Here is a 27,086-nt window from a genome sequence, read left to right on the forward strand (position 1 = left end):
AGAGGAATGATTATAAAATACAAAAAAAGAAACAAATGTTTGTATCATATAGTTTCTGTATAGCTGTAGATTAAAACTTATTAAATTTTAAATTCTAAGCAACATATGTGTTCTAACATTTGAAATGCAAATCACCTAACAAATTTAAAAGACACTATGGATGAAAATTATTGCGCATGCACCTGTTATGCAATAATTTCACTATGAACACGCTACAAAATTACACTGGAGTAACGTTTCTAATAATGCGTATGTTTCAGATTTAAAGTATTCTCAGTGACCCAAGCAGAAGACAAAAAAAAAGTAAAATTAAATGCAAGTTACAGCGCATTCGTCTCTTCGTTTGTATATCTGTGGCGCGTTTTCGTTCGTACGCGGTTCAACAAACACTCAATGTGGCGCTTGAGTTTGGAAGGTTATGGATTAAAGCTTCGGGGTGTGGCATCATATTGTGTTTTATAAAATAAATAGAATGTTGCATGCTACTGTGACGACGGACGAATTCATTTCCTAAACGTGACGAATGCGAGATATCTTTTCCCGACGGTGTGTTTGACGTCCTTAAACTTTCAACCACTGTCTGATATTGGTTTTTCGAGCGGAACGAAATTTTTTAAATGCACTCACTACAGCATCACGTTTTTGGCGCTTCATTCTGAAAATTCGTGTAGTCCTCGAATGGGAAAATATAAATTCAAAAATGCGTAGAATATTTTCTAATTAATTTGCATATCGACGCGTATTTATGTGTAACGTTGACACAAGGTAGTTGATTGTTGCTTGGTAGGATACGGTCCATGAAATCACGTGTATTAGAATCTACGTGGGATGTTGGGCGCTATCACCCCCACGAATCCCCACGAATATACCGAAATGTCTCGTTTAGCCGACTACTTTGTTGTGGTCGGCTACGACCACGAAAAAGAGAGTAAGTTTTTCAGTTTTGATATTTGTTACATTTCAAAAATACACATAAATGTATGTATATAATTTGTTTCACATGGAATTATTACACCAATGTATATATGTATATATGTACACAATTTTATGTGTACGACACTTGATTATGTATATTTAGAAGCATAAATATATATTTTACATGAAGATATTTATATAAAACATGGTTTATTTACATATTAATAATTATTGATATTTTATTGATTGTCATTTCATTTTGATGCAGTAATTAGGATATTTTCATTATAAATGTGCATGCAAAACACTTTGATCTATTCTATAATGTTACATATTATTATAGGAGGAGGTACAAGTAATGGAATCATTTTACAAAGGTTCCCAGAAAAGGATTGGTCAGATACACCATTCATCGAGGGAATAGAATGGGTAAGGTAGTTTCTTTATGCAGCCTTGTGTTCTTTACAATTAATTTTGTTTTATTCAATAGTTTTGTCAACCACAAGGATGGGCTTTATCTACAGAAAGACAAGAACCACGATTTTTTGTATCTATTTTAACAGACATTGATGCAAACCGTCATTATTGTGCTTGCATGTGTTTCAATGAAACAGTATCTATTGTGCCAAGTAAGCCTGTAGATGAAGAGGAAGATCCTGTTGACGGCGATAGTCGTTCCTTGGTCAGAACGATACCTGCAATAGCACACCACAGCATTATGTATGCACCTAAATGTCTGGTGCTGGTTTCCAGACTCGATTACATTGAAACTTTTAGAGTATGAAAAACTTTTATCTACATTACTTTATCTACGAAGCACAATTATATTTTTATATGTAATAATATTTTTATGTTATCACTTCAGAATTGTCTTGGTATTATATACACAGTATATGTAGAAAATCTTGGTGTACCGTTAGAAACTCTGGTAGGAAATATATTAGGTTGTATACAAGTACCACCTGCTGGTGGACCACAAGTAAGGTTTAGCATTGGTGCAGGCGATCGTCAAGCGCTTCAACCTCCAATTAGTCCTTCTCTTCCAATAACACACAGTAGCGTAAACCTTTTATTTCAACAACTAGGTAAGAATAAAACAACTGTTATTGCAAATATATCATGCATGTTGTTCAAGGTACATATATACATATATATATATATATCTTTTTTTTATAGGTATTCGTAATGTATTAGTATTATTCTGTGCTGTCATGACAGAACACAAAATACTTTTTCATTCTGCAAGTTACTCACGATTGACTGAAGGATGTCGAGCTCTTACTGCATTGATGTATCCATTTCGATACACGCATGTTTACATTCCTCTTTTACCAGCAGCTTTAGTTGAAGTACTTAGCACACCTACTCCATTTATTATGGGTGTACATAGTTCGTTAAAATATGAAGTTGCAGAACTTGTAAGATATTTATTAGGTTATTGATTATCTTTTATTGCCTCCCAATGACTTTGTATTAAATAGTATATATTTCAATAGATGGATGTAATAGTTGCTGATTTAGATGGAGGTTCTATCATGGTCCCAGATGGAGTTTCACTTCCACTACTTCCGGAACCACTTCTCTCACAAACGCAAGATGCATTATCTTTAGTATTGCAACCAGAATTGGCTTGTGCGGATTATGCTTTTCCACCACTCGCAACAAGAGCACCTCACTCTCCTATGTTGGACAAAGAATTACGAGCAGTTTTTATGAGAACCTTTGCTCAACTGTTGCAAGGATATAGAAGCTGTCTAACATTGATAAGAATTCATCCAAAACCTGTCATAACATTTCATAAGGTTATTTATTATTACCGATTTTATTCACTTTTTAACGCATAAAAAAGAAAAAGAGATGTAAATAATACTTCTTATTTCTAGGCGGCTTTTTTAGGAGAACGTGGCTTGACAGATTGTGATTTTACAACTAGAGTTTTGGATTGCATGTTTTTTACTTCCTTCATTGCAGAAAGGGGACCACCATGGAGGTCTTGTGATGTATGGGATGAATTGTATAATAATTTAAGTGATCAATTAAAACAAGAAGCACAAGACCATAGTAAGTAATAACTAGTAAATAATATAATAATAGGAAACAGTAACAATGAATATCGTACAGTTAACAACAGTAAAATGTATGAATTATTATTCACTATAATAAGCATCACTTCAATGTTAGGGCTTATTTTAACGCATATTCAAGAATTAGCGCAACAATTGTATACAAATGAAAATCCAAATCCACAACCATATGTACAAAAAATTTTGAAGCCACCCGAAGGGGCATTTGCTAGAATACATCAGCCGCTTTTACCGCGCATTAATCCAGAACAAGTTCAAGCTATTATAGACGAGGGTCTTGCCAAAAATAATCTTAAAGTTAGGTTTGTATTAAAAATGTGTTTAATACTTTTTTGCACATAAATTATATGACTTTGGTATTTTATGCTTACATTTAACGTTTTATGTAGATTATCATCTTTAAGACCGTCTCAACCTCGCATTGTACCTATGGGTCCACATATATCATTTGTCCATGATACTAGACACTTGGTTAGCAATTCTGCGCGTAGACTGGAAGTTCTGCGTAACTGTATAAATTGTATATTCGAAAATAAAATATCTGACGCCCGTAAAACGTTTCCAGCCGTTTTAAGAGCTTTGAAAAGCAAAGCTGCCCGTTTAGCACTTTGCATGGAATTATCGCAGCACGTTGTTGGTAACAAAGCTATGCTAGAACACCAACAATTTGATCTTGTAGTGCGATTAATGAATTGTGCATTGCAAGACGATTCGTCTATGGATGAGCACGGAGTTGCCGCTGCACTTCTTCCCCTTGCCACAGCATTTTGTAGGAAACTTTGCACAGGAGTAATTCAGTTCGCTTACACGTGTATTCAAGAACATCCTGTGTGGCAAAATCAACAGTTTTGGGAAGACGCATTTTATTTGGACGTACAGAAAGATATTAAACGATTATATCTTCCTGGTGAAAATTCTCCACCACGAGTTATGAATGATGGCATCTTAAGTCCTATTAGTCCTCGCGATGGCAAAGAGTTTCCGTTTCGTGATCGATATTCAATTTATCAAATTCAAGAACCATCGGCGCTTGAAATAGCAGCCGAGCAAATGAGGATTTGGCCATCAATCGATTCAGAAAAACAAAAAGAACTCATCGCAAGCGAAGAAAGCACTATGTATAGTCAAGCGATTCATTATGCGAATAGGATGGTTTATTTATTGGTTCCATTAGACATAGGAGCAAAAACTCATCGTCAAGATAATATTTATGATGACGAAAGAGCAAGCAATAGTATTACGAACAGCGTAGCAAGCGATAGTGGTGATGCAGAGTCTGGATTTGAAGAAACTGATCCGGGGGAGACCGGTAGTGCTGTTATTCGAATGGTTTCACGATTTGTAGATCGTGTCTGTACCGAGGGAGGCGTAAGTGCTGAACACGTTAGATGCTTACATCAAATGGTTCCTGGTGTTGTTCACATGCACATAGAAACTCTTGAAGCTATACATAGAGAAAGTAAAAGATTACCACCAATACAGAAGCCTAAAATTTTGACACCTAATATGTTACCTGGCGAAGAAGTTATTATGGATGGCTTACGCGTTTATCTATTGCCAGACGGAAGAGAAGAAAGTTCCGCTGGGTTACCAAAGATCCCACCACTCTTGCCAGCAGAAGGAGCAATTTTCCTTACCAATTATAGAATCGTATTTAAGGGGATACCTTGTGACCCATTCGCTTGCGAACAATTAGTAGTCCGAGCTTTTCCTGTAACATCCCTAACTAAAGAGAAACGGGTTGCTGTGCAACATTTGGCGCATCTAGATCAATGTTTGCAGGAAGGTCTTCAATTACGATCTTGTACTTTTCAATTAATCAAATTAGCTTTTGATGAAGAAGTTACACCCGAGAATATTGAGACTTTACGGAAACTAGTCCACAAAGCCCGGTATCCACCGCATATCTTTCATCATTTTGCTTTCAATGGTCAAGTATTAGTTCCTCAGACTGCACATCATAAGGGAAAAGAAAAGAACGCTACTCTTAAGTAAGAAATTTTTTACTTATACTTTTTTCTGTTTATCAATCTTTGTGATAAAACTATTTTTTCTTCTAGAGGATTTGCTAAGAAAACACTTTTAAAAACTGCACGTAAAGCCGGTTTTAAACCAAAACAATCATCGAAACGACAAAAATACGTCTTGCCAAATATGAATATGATCACAAATAATAAGTACATGACATCACCTGGTCGAATGAGTTTACCAGTAACAGATAATAATGATTTAAGTCATGACGATGATCTTAGTGGTAAGTTCAATCCTTAACACTTTAAATATTTTCATATTTCAAACTTCACTTATGCCAACAATTTTTATAGTAGATGATTTTGAAATTCCTGGTATTGTAACTCAACCAGTAACCGATGCAAAAACATTAGAACGGTTATCAGAACGTAGTTATGTGAGAGATTGGTATCGGTTAGGACTGTACTCAAATGGATTGCACAACAATCGTAGAAATGAACCGTTCCGACTATCTTCTGTGAATTGTGCGTACATGATTTGCAGAAGTTACCCTGCTCTCCTTATAGTTCCCTCATCAGTATCAGATGAAAGTATTCGTAGATTTTGTCGACTGTATAGACATAATAGAATACCTGTTGTTACATGGAGGCATTCAAGAACAAAAGCACTTTTAATTAGAGGAGCTGGTTATCATGGAAAAAGTGTCATGGGTATGCTAAAAGCTCACCCAGCAACTACTGGTAACTTAAAAGGTATTTATTAAAATATTGTTTTAAAATGTCTAACTTTTTATAATACCGTTAAACACTTATTCTATGTTCACAGCAACATCTTCAGAAACCACATCTACTTTAGAGCAAGAAAAATATATTATGGCCCTTGTAGCGGCTACCCCCTTATCCGCATTGAGGCAAGGCTCTGCATGGGGAATGTCAGACAGTTCTCTTAGTATAGATTCTTTATTGTTAGCTGCTGAGGATCGCAATGCTACACCTGAACAATCGCGACGAAATCCATTTAATAAAGCTATTGGGACATTAAGGTATACATTTCCTAATATTAAAAATATTATAAAATGACTAAAGGAATTCAATTGAACAGTATGCATATGTATATATGTATATTTCTTTTTCGTAGTTCTTCAGGAGGTAAAGGGCCTAAGAATTTTGGTCGCTGGGGGTCGTTAAAAGATAAAAGACATAATTCTCAAGCTTCTTTAACTTCAGTTCATCAACGTGGAACTGTTAGACATTCTGCAGATTCAGATAGCGGCACTGAATGCGTTCATACTTTTCAGCGTGCTGCATTATACATTCTTGGCGAAAAAGCTCATATGAAAGTAAGATAATTTTATTTAAAGTTTACTGTAAATGTATATACATATGTAGCAATATATCTTCAAACTGTATTATGTAAATGAAAAAGGGTGTTAAAGCGGAGTCAGCACCAAAAACAGACTTCATTCCAGTGGAATATTACGATGTAAGGCATACCAAAGCTGCATTTAAGAAACTTATGCGAGCCTGTGTTCCTAGCTCTCCAAATGTAGAGCCTGACCAAAGTTTTTATAAGTATGTGTATAATTTATTTAGAAATTATATAAAATTTTATTAGACACTGTATAACAATCACTATATATTATTTCAGACTAATTGAAAGTTCAGAATGGTTACAACAACTTCAAAATTTAATGCAATTAGCTGGTGCTGTAATAGATTTAATGGATGTACAAGGCTCGTCGGTAGCTGTTTGCCTTGAAGAAGGTTGGGATACCACAGCAACAGTGTGTTCTGTTGCTCAAGTGTGTCTTGATCCACACTATAGAACCATTGAAGGTTTTCGAACTTTAATCGAGAAAGAATGGCTTGGATTTGGTCATAGATTTGGGCACAGGAGCAATTTAGCAGCAAATTCCCAACCTACAAATTTCACTCCCACTTTTCTTCAATTTCTCGATATAGTACATCAAATTCAAAAGCAGTTCCCATTAGCATTTGAATTCAATGAATATTACTTAAAGTTCTTAGCATATCATTCGGTCTCTTGCCGTTTTCGCACATTTTTGCTGGACTGTGAATTTGATAGAGTGGAATGTGGTATTACTGCTGTTGAAGACAAAAGAGGCTCGCTGACGAGCCATCACAAAGGTGTAGATACAGGTAGCGATGATGAAACAATTTATCCTGGAGGTAGATTAGCGGGGACAAACACAGGATGTAATCTTGGTCAAAGCATATTTGATTACATCGAAAAACAGCATGCACGGTGTCCCTTGTTCTATAACTTCATGTATACTCCTAACACAGAAAATACGGTATTAAGGCCTGTTTCACATTTGCCAAATCTTGATATTTGGCAATATTATTTAGAAGAAGAGCTGGCTCATGGGCCTGCATATGACCTAGAAGTATTACAACAAGATTCACAACAGGAGGAAGAAGCAGAGGCTGCTGATGGTGTGGTTAAAAGTAACCGTAAAATAGTTACACAAGGGTAAAATAAAATTTTTATTCCTTTGTCATTTTCTTATTGTTGTTATTATTACTTCATTAACTGGATTGCGTTTTGTAGATATGATGGTGTAAGTTCGATGGTACCAGATCAATTCTCTTATCTTTTAGAAGAGATTCATAAATTGGAAACTGAATTGGGTCACTTGCCACAAAAATGGAAAGTTCTTTGGGATAAACTTGAACTGCCGAATACAGATTCACTCGCCGTTAGTAGATTTTATTTGTTTAGAAATTATATAGTTTCATGTGGTTTAATGTACTTCAATTTTTTTTAAACAGAGACACGCGTCATTTAGCACTGCATTAGTCAGATATCACGGTAGATTGATTCATAAACGTTCTACGTTAGAACTACTTTTAAGAGGGAAACTTGCCAGTGGTGGTACTTCTGGGAATGATGGCTCTGTTTATGCACATCCACATAGGTAACTAGTACAACTATAAAGTTTATTAGTTGAATCGAATGAGTTAAACATTGAATAAATTAATTTATATTTTGAAAGGTTTGAAAGATTAGATTCAGCAACACCTACTCATTGTGATGCTTGTTCTGGTGTATTATGGGGACCAGTGAAAGCTGGTTTACGGTGCGTCGACTGTGGTCATGTGTGTCATGATAAATGTGCTGATGCAGTACCAAAAAATTGTACAAAGTACAAGACGGTAACCGATAATTTACAAACACACACACTCACGCGAAGCGGTGGTGATAATGGAAGCGTGAATTCAAGTATGCTATGTATACAAATATATAACAAATCTTTTTACTCTGCGATATTTTTTCCCAATTACAATAATTTTTCCAATATTATGAATTCTTTTATGTAATGAAGTATAATAATTTATATATAGGTGTTACAACGATACAAACCTCTTCACAACAATATTACGAACAATTCTCTAGTAATGTTGCTGAAAATAGGACACACGAAGGTTATCTTTATAAACGAGGGGCTTTACTTAAGGGTTGGAAGCAGAGATGGTTTGTATTGGATTCTATAAAGCATCAGTTAAGGTATTATGACGCCATGGAAGATTCTCATTGTAAAGGATATATAGGTATGTAAGAACTAATCCAAACATATATTATAGGACGAACCTATAAATATTAAACATTTACAGATTTAGCTGAGGTAGTATCTGTAAATCCAGCTCAACCAATGCCAGGACCACCAAAGAAAACAGATGACAAATCATTTTTTGATGTAAATATATTACATTTATATTAACTTTTTCTTTTTATCACGTTGAATTTCTAAAAGTGAAACTTTCTCTTATGTCAATTAATATTTACAGCTACGTACAAACAGGCGAACGTATAATTTTTGTGCTGGCGATGCAGCAACTGCGCAAGAATGGATCGAGAAAGTCCAAGCGTGCTTACAATAGCTTGATTATAACCCTAATTTAAATTGTGCAAGTGACTGATAGATTAAAACAGATTTTAATTTTGTTACATACTATTTGTATAGTCTAATAGTACGTATTATAGACTGCAGTAATTTTGCTTTAAATATTTTAAGACCAACAATATTGTTGGGCTGAACAGTATCATAAATTGAATGTGATGTACTCATATCCTTAACATATTATTATACAAATGTATATTGTAATTATATAATTACGTTAAGTTTTAATTATTTCAGCTGGAAGATAAAAGATCATAACATACTCAACTAAACGTTAAATTTTTTTATTTTGTTTATTATGTTTTTAATTTTAAATGAATATAAATAGAGAGCATAAAATATGTTAAAATGTTAAATCAATTACTTATTCTGCGAATTATTATTATTATTAATAGTATAATTACAGTTGCAATCGGATAAGTTACGATCTCGTTTGTTAAAAGAATAGATTGCGGACGAAAACAGAAGGGGCATGTTTCCCTCTCGAAATTTCGTAATATTTGTTCACTAATTCTGCTATGCTTGTTAGTAAAATTAAATTTAAACAAAATTTTATACATGGTTAATTTTTAATCAAATCTATCTTTGTGTCTGTAGTATTTTGCATACAAAGTTATTATTTTTTTATGTTCGTTACGCAGATATGTACAGATTTCTAGATAAATAGAATGTTTTAGTTCAATAGAATAAAGATTCTAATGAACACTTTGAACAAATTATATATGTACTATATATTGTATTTACAATTTATTTGATACTTTTACTTAATATCACTATACAACAAAATTATACTCACAAGTGATACTCAAAATGTTGTAACAATAAGAAGTAAGCTGAAAAATACTTTGTATTTATTAAATTTACTTTTATTTTAATATCTACTTTTTATTTCAAATTTATTTAATTTCGATAATAAATCAATTTTTTCAGTTCCAAGAATTTGTCTTGTATTTTTCCTTTTCTTTTTTTATCTATTCAAAAATGAAAAGTATAAAAAATTATTTATCATTCACTGTGCTACACAGTTCATGCTTTATGGCCGTAGGGTTAAATTTTATCCTAACTAGATATGGTTTTATTCGATAAACATACTGAACTAGACGATGAAGATGACGTGAGGCATAAATACAAGAACCGCGTACGGATCCATCGTGAGTATTTAGTTCATGGTTGGAGGGCGTTTTACCAAGGAATCTGTCAATTTTCCGTCAGTAAATGTTTCATATTTTTTTGACTGCTTCAAATAGCTAAGGTACTTTAGGATCCATTCTTTTTATACAAAATTCTTCATTAATTGTTTCAATTGTTAGAAAAATTAGTGGCGAAAATTTCGTAACTCTTGTCAAACGAAGGTATAATATACGCATGTCTGTTCATTTTTAATTACAAATGTTGTTAAATTGTATTTTAAAGATTCGTTTTCTTAGTATCATCCAATCCGTAAAATTGCAAAAAATATTTTTTGCTGTCGTTAGGAGGAACAAAATTACTGAATACCTTATATTATAGCTGATATTAGTAGAATGGTTGCCACATATATATTCTGAACATTGATCCAATCCATGGTTTGCTATATTGAACCCTTATTTAATTTTCCCATACTACTACTGCAATCCAGATATATTGGTTGTATTTTTTTCAGAGTACAGATTTACTTACTGACACGGTATAATTTTGGAAAGGTCTTTTAAAAATCTAAAATGACAGATTCAAAATATTTCACCACTACCAAGAAAGGAGAAATATTTGAACTTAAATCAGAATTGAACAATGACAAGAAGGAAAAGAAGAAAGAAGCCGTAAAAAAAGTGAGTTAGTTCATTTACAAAATATATTCCGGTTGTTCATAATTTTCCACAAAATATATTTGTAAATAAGTTACACAATTGTAAGAGTCTTCCAATCAATCACTCATATTTCACAAATAGTCGAATAATTTTATGCAGCAAAGACAATGTTTTAACAGGCAAGATTTTTATAAAAGGTAAGTTAGAAATATCAACATCAAAATTATCAATTATTTTAAATTAGGACTATATATGAATATTCATATTTACATCATTTATAAAAATCAAGTTGACAAATCTGTTTCATGCAGCAGAAACAAAAGGATGAGTAGGAACAGGAGCATACAATATAAATTTGTCAAATTTAATAAATTTTATTCATACTGTTTTGTATACAGTATATGTTATCTACCAATATTTATATATCTACTTTTGTTATTAAATTGTTTAAAAAATTTTTTTCTTTTATTAAACTAAAGACAAATAGGACCTTCAAACGATTACTTTACTCAAACTTATCAAACATTTCATCATAATCATTAATTATTGTCACTTTTATCTTTGCTACACAAATTAGTAATTAATTATTCAGATATAACGTTAATTATGTTTAGGTAATTGCTTCCATGACTGTGGGCAAAGATGTGTCAGCACTATTCCCCGATGTGGTTAACTGTATGCAGACAGACAATTTAGAATTGAAGAAACTGGTGTACTTGTACCTGATGAATTATGCCAAAAGTCAGCCTGATATGGCCATCATGGCTGTCAACACATTCGTCAAGGTAATATAGCTCAAAAATTTGACAAATGATCTACCATGTTTTATTAACTGCACTTTTATCCTCTATATATTTTAATGACACTTGGATGATGTTGAGAGTCTCTGTCTGCAATGAGGCAAGCTGGAACAAAACAATTTATGTAATAGCTCCTTCAGAAGTTTTTCACATATATTTTTTTCCTCAAGTAAATTTAAAATTAATTTTATATATACAGCCTGCCTCGCACCATGTACAGACCGTGCTTTGCAAATTATATCAGTTTGCACAGAGCTGTCTGCGTTATGGGACGGAATGTACTATTTTGTTCTCTTAACGAATTGCTTATTTTTTAAAGAGCACGAGACTGGAATTTGGTTGAACAGAGTATGATACTTATTGTTAAATATCTTAAATTACATAAGGATATATCTGATAACTTTTATTAGTTTACCACCAAATTCCAGTATTTCTTTTCAGTTAAGCATCAAAGAGAGGAATGGAATTGTGACAGTTGTAATATTTAGCAAAATTGTTACGAAATTCACTCAAGAAGTGCAGTGATATATGTATTGGTCTTTTTTTCTTAATATTAATGCACTAGTATATTTTATGCTGGTTTTTCAAATCAAGCATGAAATTTTTTCTACAAGCCAAAACATTATTTATATTTTTGAACAGCTTATAGAAAACTGTATAATAACATGGTTCTATATTTGTATCAAAGATGTAATTGGCGTGTAAAGGAAACTCTGTAAAAACAGCCTTAATAGTAAAATTCAAAATTTATTTTTTTAAACATAATGTCTAATGTGTGAACAGCATGAATAAACCAATTCCTTAAATGTCCATTTTATATGTATGACTGCATTATAAATTGCTACTTGTACGCAGTGCATATATTTACACTATCTGCACGCAAAGTGTTATTCTTTACAAAACTTAGTGTTTAATTGATAAATGTAATAAGTGTTCTGATTAATATTCTATAATCCAATTACCATAAACACTTTGATGTGTATAGTTTTTTAATGTTTTAAATAAATATCATATAACATATTCTTATATATTTGCATGACACCAAACTAAATGTAAAGCCTTGATAATTTATTTTTAATTTGTAAATTATTATTACAAAAAAAGTAAAGAATACTATAAATAGCAAAATCTTAAGCTGAATATCTCGTGCTCTTTAAAAAATGATCAGTTCCGCATCACATTACATTAAATGGTTGATAAGTATAATATTTAACAATTAATCAAAATGGTGACGGTGACCAATTTGACCTTTTTCGTTCTGACACGCAAAAGGAGCTAGCGACATCTCCGATGACAAAGGTACCATACCACTTTCTACTTCGTTAAAATTCATGGGTTGAGATAGATAGCCACTGCTGTGACTAGACTTGAATCCCTGGCTTGCCCGATTTTTGCGCAGGATTGCGATGACCCAAATCCGCTGATTCGAGCATTAGCAGTTCGCACAATGGGTTGCATACGTGTGGACAAGATTACTGAGTACCTCTGTGAGCCACTGCGAAAATGCCTGAAGGATGACGATCCATATGTTCGCAAAACTGCAGCTGTTTGCGTAGCCAAGCTTTATGATATTAATGCAACTTTGGTCGAAGATCAGGGATTTCTGGATCAATTGAAAGATCTTCTGTCAGATAGTAATCCTATGGTAGATAATTAAATTTTACTTATCATTTGCTATTAATTTTATAATCATTCTCAACTTGTCATTCTATTTAATTTTTACAATAGGTTGTTGCAAATGCAGTAGCTGCTTTATCCGAAATCAATGAAGCAAGTCCTAGTGGGCAGCCTCTAGTCGAAATGAATGCACAGACCATTAATAAGTTATTAACAGCACTAAACGAATGTACAGAATGGGGTCAAGTTTTCATTTTAGACTCCCTTGCAAATTATTCACCTAAAGATGATCGTGAAGCACAAAGCATATGTGAACGTATTACTCCACGTTTAGCTCATGCTAATGCTGCCGTTGTTCTATCTGCTGTTAAGGTGTATATTTAGTAAAAATTAATATTTGTAATTAAAGTTATAAATCATTTTTACAATTGTTAATAATATTTATTTTTTTTTATGTAGGTACTAATGAAATTAGTGGAAATGTTACAATCAGAATCTGATTTTGTCGGTACATTGACGAAAAAATTAGCTCCGCCGCTTGTAACTTTACTTAGTTCTGAGCCTGAAGTGCAATACGTAGCATTACGAAATATAAATCTTATCGTCCAGAAACGCCCAGATATTTTGAAACACGAAATGAAAGTTTTCTTTGTTAAATATAACGATCCTATTTATGTTAAACTTGAAAAATTAGACATCATGATTCGTTTAGCATCTCAAGCTAATATAGCTCAAGTTTTATCTGAATTGAAAGAATATGCCACAGAAGTTGATGTAGATTTTGTACGAAAAGCTGTAAGAGCTATTGGCCGTTGTGCCATTAAAGTTGAACCATCCGCTGAACGATGTGTTTCAACCCTATTAGATCTTATAAAAACAAAGGTGGGTATTTTGAATATGCACAAAGTATTACTTATTTATGTGAACGATCTTATACACGTTTTTCTTATATTAGGTCAATTATGTCGTTCAAGAAGCAATTGTTGTTATAAAAGATATTTTCCGAAAGTACCCGAACAAGTATGAAACTATCATTTCAACTCTTTGCGAAAATTTAGATACTCTTGATGAACCCGAGGCACGTGCATCTATGATATGGATTATCGGAGAATACGCAGAACGTATTGATAATGCAGATGAATTGCTTGAAAGTTTCTTAGAAGGGTTCCATGATGAGAATACACAAGTCCAATTGCAACTACTCACAGCAATTGTTAAATTATTCCTGAAAAGACCCACGGACACGCAAGAATTAGTTCAACAAGTTCTCAGTTTAGCGACACAAGATTCTGATAATCCTGACCTACGAGATAGAGGATTTATATATTGGCGATTGCTTAGTACAGATCCAGCGGCTGCCAAAGAAGTTGTGCTTGCTGAAAAACCTCTTATTTCGGAAGAAACGGACCTGATAGAACCAACGCTATTAGACGAATTAATATGTCATATTTCAAGTTTAGCGTCAGTGTATCATAAACCACCAACTGCTTTCGTTGAAGGTAGAGCAGCAGGTGCTAGGAAATCGTTACCTGCTAGAAGTAATTCGGGCGAAGATTCAAACCAACAGACGGCACAGCCTCATGCTCAAGTCATTCCAGCGCTAGATTCCATGATAGGCGATCTTCTCAGTATGGATATTGGTAAGCAAAAAAAGTTTTATTATTTAGTAGTATTTTCCTTAATATTATATAAATTACACATTACATTGATTGTTTCAGGTGGTCCAACTGCAGTTACGCCAACACCAGCTCCACAGTCGGGATTAGGATTAGATTTATTAGGAGGTGGTCTAGATGGAATTTTAGGTGGAACCGACACTGCAAATAGTGCACCTGTTGTATCTCAAAGTACCACTGGTCTTCTTGGTGATATATTTGGTTTCAATCAAGGGCCTACTTCTTATATAGCACCTAAAGTTAATTGGTTACCTGCTGAAAAGGGCAAAGGATTTGATATATGGGGAACATTTTCAAGAAAGTAAGTACAATGTACAAGTCTTTTGCAGATGTTAATATATTAAATGTCACTTTAAGTATAATTTGTTTATTTTGTAATAGAAAATATATAAGAGTGTGTAATTTATTTGTTTTATAATAGAAATGGTCAAATCAGTATGGATATGACATTTACAAATAAAGCAATGCAACCTATGGGAGGTTTTGCAATACAGTTGAATAAAAACAGTTTTGGTTTAACGCCAGCTGCTCCACTTCAAGTACCAAGCCCTTTAAACCCTGGTGCTAGTATAGAAACCAGTATAATTTTGTCTACCAATGGCGCAGTACAACGCATGGAACCACTGAATAATCTTCAAGTTGCAATAAAAAATAACATTGATGTGTTTTATTTTGCTTGTCTTGTTCCGATGAATGTGTACTTTGCAGAAGATGGGCAATTAGATAAACGAGTATTCCTTAGTACATGGAAAGATATACCTGCTCAGAATGAGGTACTGTTTCATTTCTTTTTCCATATTGTCATAAAATTTGCTAGTATTCATTGAAGAGGTCTTAAACATAAATATTATAGGTACAGTACACTTTAAAAGGGATAATGCTGACTGCTGACCAAGTTGTGCAAAAAATGCAACAAAATAATGTATTTACAATTGCTAAAAGAAACGTGGAAGGACAAGACATGTTATATCAATCCCTTAAATTAACAAATACCGTTTGGGTGTTAAACGAACTAAAAATTCAGCCTGGAAATCCTGACGTAACTGTGAGTTGAAATTTGTATTTAAGTTTTTACAGTCGGTACTTCGTAAAACGTTTAATTATTGACGTATTTTAATTACAGCTATCTTTAAAGTCTCGCTCTGTGGAAGTCGCACCAGGAATATTTCAAGCATATAATGCAATTCTACATTCTTAAGTAGCAAATTGAATCATCCAATAATTTTATGCAATATCATATTTCGCGCCTTAATCCGACAATTTGTTTATACAAATCATTTGTATTATTGCATATAACTTGTCCAGTCGGAATCATTAAAAGTATTTGTTTGTATTCTATAATGAGCATAACATGTATTATAATGAAAGTGAATGTAAGTCAAAATAAAAGCAAACTATGTTAATTACCAATTTATGTATTTATTGTATTATTTATATGTGATGAAGTGTATTTTATATATGTATATATGACAGCATTTTTTGCAAATTTTGCATAACTTTTTATTCTTACCGATTTTTTGACAAAAATAAATTCTTCAAAGGAGATGCAATAAATAAAAAAAAGTTATAATAATTTTGTTTATTTATTGAATATAAAGAGGAAAGTGTACATATTGTGTCATCTTAATCATCATTACATTAACACTGAACCTTTCTTCTAAATGAACAACCTTCCGTCAATCGAGCTTTGCCACCTGTAGATGTACATAATATTGTGCGACATCCATCACACTCTACCGATCTCTGAGCATGTGAAAAGATTGTTTTGATGGCATAACAACCAGGGCATTTCACATCCATGAAATAGCTGTTTGGTTTTTGCACAAGCCTTTTTAGCTTGTGTTTCCTCTTTTCTTCTGCTGGGCTTGGATGAAGAAAATCTTTAGCGAGAGGCATTCTGTGAAAACAGTTGCACTGTCAGTCAAACATAGGTATGTTACACGTACAAATAAAACATACCATAATATTATGCAATATAGGTAACACTATATTTATATAAACAAAATACATGCTTTGCTCATTCTTTTTATTATAAAAATTCGATTAACTTTTAAAAATGTGAAATACACAGCACACTGTAAAAAACTTTTGTTGCAAACATTAGCTACATATTATGTATGTGTGTTCTGGAACTGTCTACCAACGTCCACCTTCTACACTTATCGTTTTGATTCAACTTTATTTAATAATTTTCAACATGATTTGTAAATAGTAGGTGAAGCATTAATGTAATTAATTATAAATAATATTGTATATATATACAATTTAATGCGTGTTTAAAGAAATATATACGACAAAACACTGTTAACATGCGATTTCATGCTACGTCAATGAGTACTAATATGACCAAATTCAGTGTAAGTACACAATTTTTTCATTACACGTACGAAACATACAACTAAATATTTAATTTTATGTGCTTACTTACGTGATTATATTTGTATTTCGCTTTAAATTTAATAATCACACTCTTCACCACGTGCTTCTGTAACAACGTTGTGACTGAAAAAGAATGAGAGTCGACGTGATCTTGTACCCCAAAACTCCCTACTAGTCATTCAGTTTCGCCAACTAATTGAATTTATGTTACTTAGTTCTGTGTGTGCATGTGTGCGCGTGTGTGTGCCGTGAAAGAGAATGAGAAATGTTATTAAATTAATTAAAAATTTATAAGGGATTTTATAAAATTAAAATTTATTAAGTCGTATACATATACGTACGTAGTTGTCGTACATATGCATATATATAATTCTATATTTATATCAGACATTTTTATTTATTTAATTTTGGTTATATAATTTATTATACATGTACTTTAATATCCTATGATAAATTATTTATCTATAAAATATCATTTTACTATACAGATATGTTATAATGTTATTTCTTATCGAAATATTATTGCAACATGTGCGAAATATTTAAAATGAAATGTGAAAATGCATTTGGCAAAATTTTTGGTAAATAAGATCAATCTTGAAGTACATTATTACAGGTTTATTTACCTTGTAATACATTCCTTACGGCACATCTAATTATGTGCTCAAAATGAGAGTTTACATGAAAGTTGAGAACTTTCAATATGTTTATATTTCATATATTTCATTTGTTTTTATATTTACAAGTACTTATTTTGTTGCGTTAACTGTACATTGTAGAATGTTTAATATACGCGAGAAATTTTTTAAACATTTTGGTAAACGACAAATGTTAAAACGAAAGCACATCTAGTGTACACACAATTTCAACTCTTAAACTTCATAAGCCATTTTGTGCATTGTTCAGGTAGCTGTGCAAAAGTATTGCTTATCATTTCATTTTGAGATGTCAAAACTTGGTTAATTACTATTGTCGGGTATATACGTTTTTGACACGGGCATACAATTATCGTAAGACAACAATTTTGATAAATTGTCACATACGTAGTTAGAAAATTCCACACAGATTTTGTGTAACAAAGGACTTTCCAATATCTTTTATTAACCTTGGCCTGGTCGTCATAATAGTAAGTATCGTCTTTAGACAAAGTTAAAAATAGTCCGATTTAGCAAAAAGTGTAACTGTACTTGTAAAATAATTTTTCAAATTGAAATGTTATTTATTTTGTACACCGTGCTAAACTTCGTAACGCAACGTTTCATTTTTATCTCTTGACGATATCTAACGAGTTCCCAATTCCCCTTGTTATTTAGATGTGTTATTCGATGAATAAGTACTTCAGATTAGACGCAGTTGCTAACAGTTTGTAATTAAAATGAAAAAGCAATCTTATCTGGTACAGAAATCCCTTTGCTTCTACATTCTTAATTAACCTATCATTTTCAGATTATGATTAAGTAAAAATGAGAGAATTGTGTGAAGTAGTGAAATTGTATCAAATTACATAATATATATGGACTAAGGTACTTCAACTAATAAAATTTTACGAATGATTTTGATACATTTAATGTTGATGTATTGAAAATTGAATAATGTAAAAAATATTATACAATGTATCTATCTAACATTGGAACATTATACGAAAAACTGTGTTGATCCTGTGTATTACTGTGGTTAGTATAGCGAATGTTTATCGAGCTTGTGTGTGTTACAAAATAGAATTTATATGACATCAAAAAAATTACAATATAGTATGAGTATTTAATTATTTGGAGTTGCATCAAATGTAAAAAAGTTAGATACTTTTTTTGTTTAAAGTATAAAAGAAATAAAGTATAAGGAAATAATTTTCTCATTTCAGTACATATTGTTTTGGCAATTTGACTTATGACAATGAGTAACGAGAGTATACAAAATCACCCACATCAAAGCACAGAAGATATGGAGCCACCGCCAACTTTGTCTGCTTTCCAAAATTTTAGTCACCTGTGCGTGAATGGATGGATGGATAAAATGAGTAGGGGGATATTAACATGTGCTGATTTTAAAAAACACTGGCGCATATGGGTTCCAAAGATATATAGTCCAGAACCAAATAGCAATTGCCTAGATTGGGATTTTGATGAGGAAACAGCACAAAAAGTACTTTTTAATACGTTAGAAGAATTTATTTGTAACGGAGATCCAAAGGTTGTACTAAAAGAACTAAGTCAAATGGATAATGTGATATGTGGTAAAGTGTTCAAAATGGGTGAAGCTACATATAGTTGCAGAGAATGTGGTGTGGATTCAACATGTGTCTTGTGCGCGGATTGTTTTAAACAATCGGCTCATCGTAATCATAAATATAGAATGGGCACTTCTAGTGGTGGAGGATTTTGTGATTGCGGAGACATAGAAGCATGGAAAAAAGAACCATTTTGTAATACACATTTAGCTGGAATTCAAGCTAAAGAATCTCGTGGAAATAAACTACCTGGAGATATAGCAGAAAGAACAGTAGTAGTTTTTGAAGCAGTACTAAGATATTGCCAAACAATGTTATCTTTAGAGTATAAATTAGCGTTACCTCCTGATTTATGTTTCAATAATACAGAGGATGATAATCCCTTATCACTATTATCAACTACAGATGACTATTGTACAGTTCTTTTTAATGACGAGACACATACATTTGATCAGGTAATTGATACGCTTATGCGTGTTATGAATTGCTCACGAAGAACTGCACGAGAGTTTGTAACAAATGTTGATAGAGATGGTAGAGCTGTTGTAAAATGTGCTGATTTTCAGCAGTGTAAAAATTTACAGAATGAAATTGAAAAGTTTACTACGAGACACAGCAATAGGAATCGAGCATTGAAAGTGCTTGTTGTTCATGCTCATGTAATTGCTCATCAGATATTTGCCATGAAACTTTTACATTGGCTACAACAATTTATAAATCCCTGTGAGGGTTTTAGAGTGCTTTTCAGTAATTTTGCACTCAATGCGAAATTACCAGCTGGTTCCATTGTAGAAGGTATATTAAAAAGAGATTCACAGCTATGGAAATCTGCAAGAACAGCATGGCACAGATTGTTAATGTCTGGAATGCTTATGGAATATGAAAGCAAAAAAGCTTTAGCAATTGTTTTTACCTATAATTATGGTTCTATTATGAAAGATTATATAAAGGATGATCACGATCATTCATTTTCTATTGTATCATTCTCTGTACAGTTATTTACTGTCCCAACATTGGCACACCATCTTATTGCACATCATGACGTGCTGTTCATCTTATTGAACACATTCATCTCTGAGAGTTCACGAAGGTGTAATGCTGCAGGAAAGTTAGAATTCGAAAGAGACGCACCAATTACTTCATTTAAAAGAGCTCTGTGCATGCTTCAAGATTTACGATATTTGTTAAGTTCTAAACCAGATATTTGGACTGATGAATTAAGGAAAAGCTTTTTACAAGGACTTTCACTTTTACTCACGTTACTTAGTAGTATGCAATTCATGGACTCTGTAGTAAGGTGCGTAGGGCAGCATATAGAATATGAACCTGAATGGGAATCTGCGTTTAATTTACATATTAGACTATCACCAGTTATTAGTCTTGCTTTGCAGTGGTGTGGTTCAGATCAAATTGTTTTAATAAAGGCCTTTCGACTGGTACTAAGGAAAATATACGAACATCCAGGATATGAGATTGGTCCATCTCAAGTGAGAGAATTAGCGGATCATAGCGCAACATGTTTTCAATATGATGTATCATCTGAACCAGTGTCTATACATCTTCCACTTTCCAGATTTCTAGCAGGTCTTTTTCCATACCTTGAAATGCACGATTTACATTTCCAATGTGCAGAGTTTAGCAATCATACAAAGCCAACATTAGAACAGATAATAGAACCTGTATTAGCAACTCAAGTAATGATAGCGCAAGTACATAATGGTATGTGGAAAAGAAATGGATATTCTTTGTTGAATCAGTTATATTTTTATCATAATGTTAAGTGCCGCTCAGAAATGTTAGACAGAGATATTGTTTTGCTGCAAGCTGGAGCATCTCTAATAGAAAGTAATGAATTTTTGATTCATGTTTTAAATAAATTTAATCTTCTACAATGGGCAAGTCCAGACTCTGATGTGAATGCTGTCAAGCATCTTGAAGATGAGAGTATCAGACAAACTTTAGTTGAAGAGTTTCTAGGACTACTTATAACGATAATAGGAGAAAGATATGTACTTGGAGTTGGACAAGTTACTACTGACGATATCTTGAAGAAGGAAATTATTCAACAATTGTGCATCAAACCTCTTTCTCATTCAGAGCTTAGTAAAACATTATTGGATGACACGTTCTTAGAAACTGAAATGGAAAGGGTGATACAGGATGTTGCAGATTTTAAAAAACCTTCACAAACATCGGGCGGGAAAGGCGTATATAAGTTAAAACCTCATTTATATTCAATGTATAACGTATTCTTTTATCATTATACAAAGGAGGAAGTAAGCAATTCTGAAGAAACACAACGAAAGCGAAGAAAAGCTTTAGGAGAATTGGAATGTTGTCCGCCCCCAAAACTTCCTAAACTAACAGAAGCATTTAGTTTGGTAACTAATTTACTACAGTGTGATGTTATGTTACATATTATGCAAACTGTATTGGAGAGAGCACTTAATTGTAGGCCCCGCAGATTTTCAGAATCACAAGTGCACAAAATTTTACATCTTATTGGATATGCTCTTCAAGAAGAAGAATCTGGCTATTATCCTTTCTTTGCTTTCACAGCGAGATCCGCAAAATGGAAGATCTACAAATTGTTAGAAAATTTATCTAGTAGTCCGCGTATAGAAGCTCATAAAGATTTATTGACATGGGTTTTAACGAAATTCAGAGAAGTTTCTGGTAATACAGCAATGGAAGTTAATACCACACCTGCTACACCGCATACAGAAAATGTTGCAACTGAAAATGCAGAAACTGATAAAGAATGGAGAACAAAAATGGCAGCAGAGAAGCGTGCAAGAATAATGGCACAAATGGAAGCTATGCAGAAACATTTTATGAAAAAGAATGCTGAACTATTCGAAGAAACTGCTTTAGATGTGAATAAATCTAATGATCAAGATTCTAGTACGAATACAAAAAAATGTTCTCAAAAATCACCTGTCGCTGTTGGTATTGGACAAACAGCAAGAACTGGTGGTGAAGAAACTTATAAAACTTGCATTTTATGTCAAGAAGATCAAATCGTAACGGTAGCTGGTCCAGCAATGGTACTAGCTGCATTTGTTCAACAATCTACAGTACTATGTCAACATAGAGTTGATACAGCCGAACCTGACCCATTATATCTGTCTGCAAAACTTGGTGCGTCAGCACATACTGGTACTTGTGGACATGTAATGCATGTGCACTGCTGGCAAGAATATTTTAATAATGTACTTGCAAAAGAAAATAGAAGACCATTCCGTCTGCGACAACCAGCAAGTTTTGATGTAGAAAAACACGAGTATCTTTGTCCTCTTTGTGAATGTCTCAGTAACACAGTCTTACCTCTCTTACCACCTTTAAGGACATTGCAACCGACTCCTCAAAATTTGCCTGAAGTTGATTTCGGTACATGGTTAGAAGCTTTGAGAATTACAATGCAAGTCAGATACGGATTAAGTGAAAATTTACATAGATCGAAAACTATGAAAGAGGAACACGATCCAACGTGTCGATATTGCATTGTGTCAGTTCCATGTCATATACAAGCTATTCGTAATGAACTTGGAAACGTAGAAAGTACATTTCAGTCAATTTACAATCAACCTGGTCCAATTCTTTCAGAAAACTTAATATCTACAGTTGAGCTTTTTGCACAAGCAGTATACACAAAAGAATTTGGCACAGAACCTGATGAAGATGATGGCAGAATACCATTATTAGTATGGAAATCAACAGCATACAGTATTCATGCTATAGAATTTCTTCTACGTGACATGGATAAACCCTTATTAGGTGCTTTATCGTCTAGGCAAAGGGATAGTTTGGAAGGACTTGCTAGAATTTCAGCAGTCTTAGGACCCAAATGTCAATCACGATTCACGAGAGTGACATGGACACGAACAGATATTATTAGAAGTACTGCGCTTTCCCTTTCAACGTTCTTGTTAGAAACTCCACATGAAGGACCAAGTATTTTAAATTGGGATCCATTTGGAGTGCTTGTTCTTTTAATAAATTCACTTCCAGGTCTGTTTTGTACAGGGTTCGATGCGTCGATCATTACTGGTGGAATATTTGAATTTTATGCCTTGCAGCTTATATTCATCTCCCTTATAGTGAAAATATTATTAACATCAGATTTCAATGAAGAAATGGATGTAGACAGTCAAGAAACAACCGAGGACACATCTTCAGAATCTATTTTAACATTGGTTCAACTTCTAAATATTAATATTGGTTCTCAGACGGCTGCTAATATATGGAGACGAATTACAGAAGCTTCTTTACCTTTTCTCAGGTGTTGCGTTCTCTATTTTCATTATATAACTGATGTTCCAGCACCAGAGGAACTAACTAAAGTAGATGGAGCAACATATGAAAATATCTGTTCATACTTAGGATTACCTACAGTATGCGATGAATTAATAAAGCCAAATTTAGATATAATTATAAAATTAACAAATATTTGGAAAAGTCATCCCACCGTTCAAATGTATCTGTCTGGCCCTGATACGCTCACAATAATAAAAGAACCATTGAGAGTTAATAAATTAGTGGAGCTTCCAGAAGATTATAGTGAGTTGATAAATATGATATCATCGTTTACATGTCCAAACAGCGACCGGGAGGATTCTAAAACACCGACTCTCTGCCTTGTTTGTGGCGAAATGTTATGTTCTCAAAGTTACTGTTGCCAATTCGAATTGAATGACACGATGGTCGGCGCTTGCACATATCACGCAAGTAAATGTGGAGCCGGTGTAGGATTGTTCTTACGAATAAGAGAATGTGAAATTCTTTTCTTAAGAATTTCAAATCGAGGATCATTTGCTTGTCCACCGTATCTCGATGAATATGGAGAAACAGACCAAGGTTTGCGAAGAGGAAATCCACTTCGACTGTGTCATAACAGGTACAAGCAATTGAATCAAATGTGGCTGGGACATGGACTATATGAATCCATATCAAGGGCTATTGAGTCTTCAAGTAGTCCTATGTCAACACGATGGCATCATCTGTAACCATCCTAGGATTTTCTATGCAATCTAGCCTCGACGTTTAGCTACGAATATGAATCTCTATTTAGCATAAACAATCATAGTAGGAAATGCTATGGTTGTTAATTATTACAAGATCTATTCGATCATCACAAGATCCGTTTGATCATTACAAGATATTGATGAAATTATTTATTTTGAAAATACAGCGTGGATGGCTTTGTATATTTAAAATGATTGGATGTTACTCTCGTTGCGATGCCCCTTTTAGATTATTTCAGAGTTTATGGAATTTTCTATTATCATTGTGTGTAAATTAAATATAAATTTCTTTATAATTATTGACCAAAAGGTTGTATGAACATTGTTGCTTGTAGAAATTAGTTCGTAATGTCATTCAAATAATTGTCACATTGTTTACAGTAATTTTAGGACCATGTGAATAATCGAGCTTCTTGTACAAATGGAATACGTTTCTGTATCAGCTAGTTTGATAGCCCTAAATGAATGTTACTGATTTTTGTTATTTCACATATATCTATTTCAGAAGCTATATTTAAACCATCTCGTGTCATAAATTGTGTTACATGCTTAAAAGAATTGAATAAGTAACTATTTGAAGATGTAAGGTACAAACATAAATAATATTTTACAGTGTTTGAACATTTATTTTAATTTTCAAATTTACTAAACACAGTAATATATTGTTGCAACACATGGATAAATGTTGGAAAAAATCATAAAAGAATATTGAAATTACTTTAAAAAATTAAAATAAATAATGTGACATAATATTTGTTTTATCATTGCTAGTCTTTTAGTTCAATATATTTGATACAATAAAATATGTAACATAATAAAAGATTTCTCTTTCTTGCATAATATTAATATTTTTATATTGATAAGATTAGTTTTTTTGCTTCTAATATTGCAGCATATTAACTTGTATACTGTACAGTTGTTTAATATAAAATTATTTATATGTATAGGTTTATAATAGAGGTATAATATGTAAATATTAATTATATTCTCTTAATCAATTTAACAAATTTAAAATCCTTAATTAATAACAATATAAATGCAAATACTTTGAATTCCTTTTACACGCGGTAAATCTTAATAAATATTAATACCGACTATTTATAAAAAGGTAACAAACATGTAACAATTTATTAGTAATAACAGAAGGCAATGCACTTTTAATCAAATTTATGTGTTTATAATCTTTTATACTCTTTTCAATAATGTATATTTTTCTTTGCTTTCATCTTACCCTTTTGTTTTGTTTTTCATTAGATCTAATTAGAGATATTAAGTAAACAGTGCCAATGATAATAAAAAAACTTTTACAAAATTTTGTAACAAGTTACTTCATATTTAATTTTGTTTTATTTATGATTGATTAACAAAAATACAATATGTACAAAAGAATGTTGAAAAACGTCAATTATGTATAAAATATTGATAAAATGTATACATATTTCAAGTATATATTAAATAGTTTAAAAGAAAAACGAGGTAGCTAAATTTACGAGAGAAGGAGCGTGAGTTTTAATGGTAACAAGATAGTGAAAATTTATATTCTGTAAATGTAATGTGAATACCATTTTCATTTTTAAATTTAAACTGAAAGTTATCGACTGCTGGTTAATAATCATATAAATATAATATTAATACTAGCAAATGCCATTGGAGGGTAAGAGTTTGATATTGAAATCGATTCAGATATATATATATATATATATATATATACGTTTAGAGTAATGATCCTGAAAGTATGTAAGCATTATCATTATAATAAATAGTATTTTCTTTATTATTTTTGTTTACAATTTTTTGCTAATCGTACAAATATATACGTAAAAATACAAACATAACATTCAATTTATCCTAATTCATGAGTTTCGGAGTTTGTATATTTATTATTATTATATAAAAGATGCATATATATATGTACGTATGTATGTGAGTGGGTGCGCACATATTCCACTTTATTTAAATATCTCCATTAAAAACCGTAAATTTTTAATTAACACTGAATTTTTCACAGGTAATATATAATTTCTACACGTATTTCAAAATAACAAGATGACTTTAAATGTCGGAGAATAACATATTTTTCTATGTGTAATGTATATGTAAAAAGGGTGAAGATAAAACGAAATTAGTATTACGTAGTTAATTTTAGAGTATTGTTGCTAACCTCGCAAGGTAATTGCACAAATAAAGAGAGTTCTATAAAATTTGCTAAATCCATTAAAGGTAGTATCCATGTTAATATAAATAGAGATGTTATTAATTTTTTTAAAGAGAAATATGAAATTTCTAGAAAATCCACTACGCTCTACGCTTCGACGTTGTTTGCGCATAAGTATGCGTGTAGCGGCGCAGTCGTAGAAGAAGACAGAGGATAATACACGGACGTCAAGAGGAGGATGGGTCTCAGTGTTGCGTAGTAGGAAGGAAGGTTGTTTCATTGGTAGCAGGATTTGTTTTTTAATCTTATGAGAGGATACAGTACGATGATGAGTGACACCGGTTCACGTTTCTACGTGCGCTGTGTGAACACGTCAATTAAAAATGTCAGGACTAAGTGTACGAGCGGTGACAATGAATTGTGATCCTAGTAGTTGTCCTGGTTTGATAGTAGAATCCTCGTCGGGCATCCGTCCCTTTCCTGGTTGTTTACGTTGGTACTCGGTAATACCGGTCTATCGACACGGTTA

General features: G+C 32.6%; 4 protein-coding genes across 7 annotated transcripts; 3 read left to right on the forward strand and 1 right to left on the reverse strand.

Moving 5' to 3' along the window:
* Nucleotides 1–236: 236 nt before the first annotated feature.
* Nucleotides 237–9,120, forward strand: Sbf (SET domain binding factor). Of its 2 annotated transcripts, none has more exons than XM_076905122.1 (21): nucleotides 237–928; nucleotides 1,259–1,344; nucleotides 1,406–1,693; nucleotides 1,781–2,000; nucleotides 2,092–2,333; nucleotides 2,412–2,717; nucleotides 2,799–2,976; nucleotides 3,097–3,301; nucleotides 3,389–4,990; nucleotides 5,060–5,253; nucleotides 5,324–5,722; nucleotides 5,796–6,012; nucleotides 6,108–6,309; nucleotides 6,396–6,541; nucleotides 6,618–7,463; nucleotides 7,542–7,689; nucleotides 7,763–7,908; nucleotides 7,987–8,213; nucleotides 8,336–8,542; nucleotides 8,606–8,688; nucleotides 8,780–9,120. In XM_076905122.1, exons 1-21 carry the CDS (start codon nucleotides 829–831, stop codon nucleotides 8,870–8,872), a joined length of 6,135 nt encoding a protein of 2,044 aa, XP_076761237.1. In that variant the 5' UTR covers nucleotides 237–828; the 3' UTR covers nucleotides 8,873–9,120. The 2 variants fall into 2 exon arrangements, with proteins under 2 accessions (XP_076761237.1, XP_076761238.1); XM_076905123.1 differs by having other exon boundaries at nucleotides 5,327–5,722.
* Nucleotides 9,121–10,031: 911 nt separating this feature from the next.
* Ap-1-2beta (adaptor protein complex 1/2, beta subunit) lies at nucleotides 10,032–16,182 on the forward strand. Of its 2 annotated transcripts, XM_076903944.1 has the most exons (12): nucleotides 10,032–10,144; nucleotides 10,535–10,700; nucleotides 11,294–11,464; nucleotides 12,752–12,778; nucleotides 12,879–13,124; nucleotides 13,208–13,468; nucleotides 13,556–13,978; nucleotides 14,052–14,736; nucleotides 14,815–15,073; nucleotides 15,194–15,545; nucleotides 15,626–15,817; nucleotides 15,896–16,182. In XM_076903944.1, exons 2-12 carry the CDS (start codon nucleotides 10,593–10,595, stop codon nucleotides 15,968–15,970), a joined length of 2,799 nt encoding a protein of 932 aa, XP_076760059.1. In that variant the 5' UTR covers nucleotides 10,032–10,144; nucleotides 10,535–10,592; the 3' UTR covers nucleotides 15,971–16,182. The 2 variants fall into 2 exon arrangements, with proteins under 2 accessions (XP_076760059.1, XP_076760060.1); XM_076903945.1 differs by lacking the exon at nucleotides 12,752–12,778.
* Nucleotides 16,183–16,336: 154 nt separating this feature from the next.
* Rps27 (ribosomal protein S27) lies at nucleotides 16,337–17,350 on the reverse strand. Its single transcript, XM_076903966.1, has 2 exons — nucleotides 17,201–17,350; nucleotides 16,337–16,669 (listed from the first exon to the last, which is right to left on the reverse strand). The coding sequence occupies exon 2, from the start codon at nucleotides 16,666–16,668 to the stop codon at nucleotides 16,411–16,413; it is 258 nt and encodes an 85-aa protein (XP_076760081.1). The 5' UTR covers nucleotide 16,669; nucleotides 17,201–17,350; the 3' UTR covers nucleotides 16,337–16,410.
* Nucleotides 17,351–18,137: 787 nt separating this feature from the next.
* On the forward strand, nucleotides 18,138–24,711 carry Ubr1 (Ubr1 ubiquitin ligase). 2 transcript variants are annotated; one of them, XM_076904867.1, is made up of 3 exons: nucleotides 18,152–18,277; nucleotides 18,598–18,824; nucleotides 19,013–24,711. In XM_076904867.1, the coding sequence occupies exon 3, from the start codon at nucleotides 19,039–19,041 to the stop codon at nucleotides 24,382–24,384; it is 5,346 nt and encodes a 1,781-aa protein (XP_076760982.1). In that variant the 5' UTR covers nucleotides 18,152–18,277; nucleotides 18,598–18,824; nucleotides 19,013–19,038; the 3' UTR covers nucleotides 24,385–24,711. The 2 variants fall into 2 exon arrangements, with proteins under 2 accessions (XP_076760983.1, XP_076760982.1); XM_076904868.1 differs by lacking the exon at nucleotides 18,598–18,824 and having other exon boundaries at nucleotides 18,138–18,277.
* The last annotated feature ends 2,375 nt before the right edge of the window (nucleotides 24,712–27,086 follow it).

The sequence above is a fragment of the Xylocopa sonorina genome, chromosome 11 (genome assembly GCF_050948175.1).
Source record: "Xylocopa sonorina isolate GNS202 chromosome 11, iyXylSono1_principal, whole genome shotgun sequence".
Taxonomy (NCBI): Eukaryota; Metazoa; Arthropoda; class Insecta; order Hymenoptera; family Apidae; genus Xylocopa; species Xylocopa sonorina.

Coding starts and splice junctions, on each gene's coding strand:
- Sbf (XM_076905122.1), top strand. CDS start 829: ATGTTGGGCGCTATCACCCCCACGAATCCCCACGAATATACCGAAATG. Junction 7,690..7,762: donor CGAATACAGATTCACTCGCC/GTTAGTAGATTT, acceptor TTTTTTAAACAG/AGACACGCGTCATTTAGCAC. Junction 8,543..8,605: donor TCATTGTAAAGGATATATAG/GTATGTAAGAAC, acceptor AAACATTTACAG/ATTTAGCTGAGGTAGTATCT.
- Ap-1-2beta (XM_076903944.1), top strand. CDS start 10,593: ATGACAGATTCAAAATATTTCACCACTACCAAGAAAGGAGAAATATTT. Junction 13,979..14,051: donor TAGATCTTATAAAAACAAAG/GTGGGTATTTTG, acceptor TTCTTATATTAG/GTCAATTATGTCGTTCAAGA. Junction 15,546..15,625: donor ATATACCTGCTCAGAATGAG/GTACTGTTTCAT, acceptor TAAATATTATAG/GTACAGTACACTTTAAAAGG.
- Rps27 (XM_076903966.1), bottom strand. CDS start 16,668: ATGCCTCTCGCTAAAGATTTTCTTCATCCAAGCCCAGCAGAAGAAAAG.
- Ubr1 (XM_076904868.1), top strand. CDS start 19,039: ATGACAATGAGTAACGAGAGTATACAAAATCACCCACATCAAAGCACA.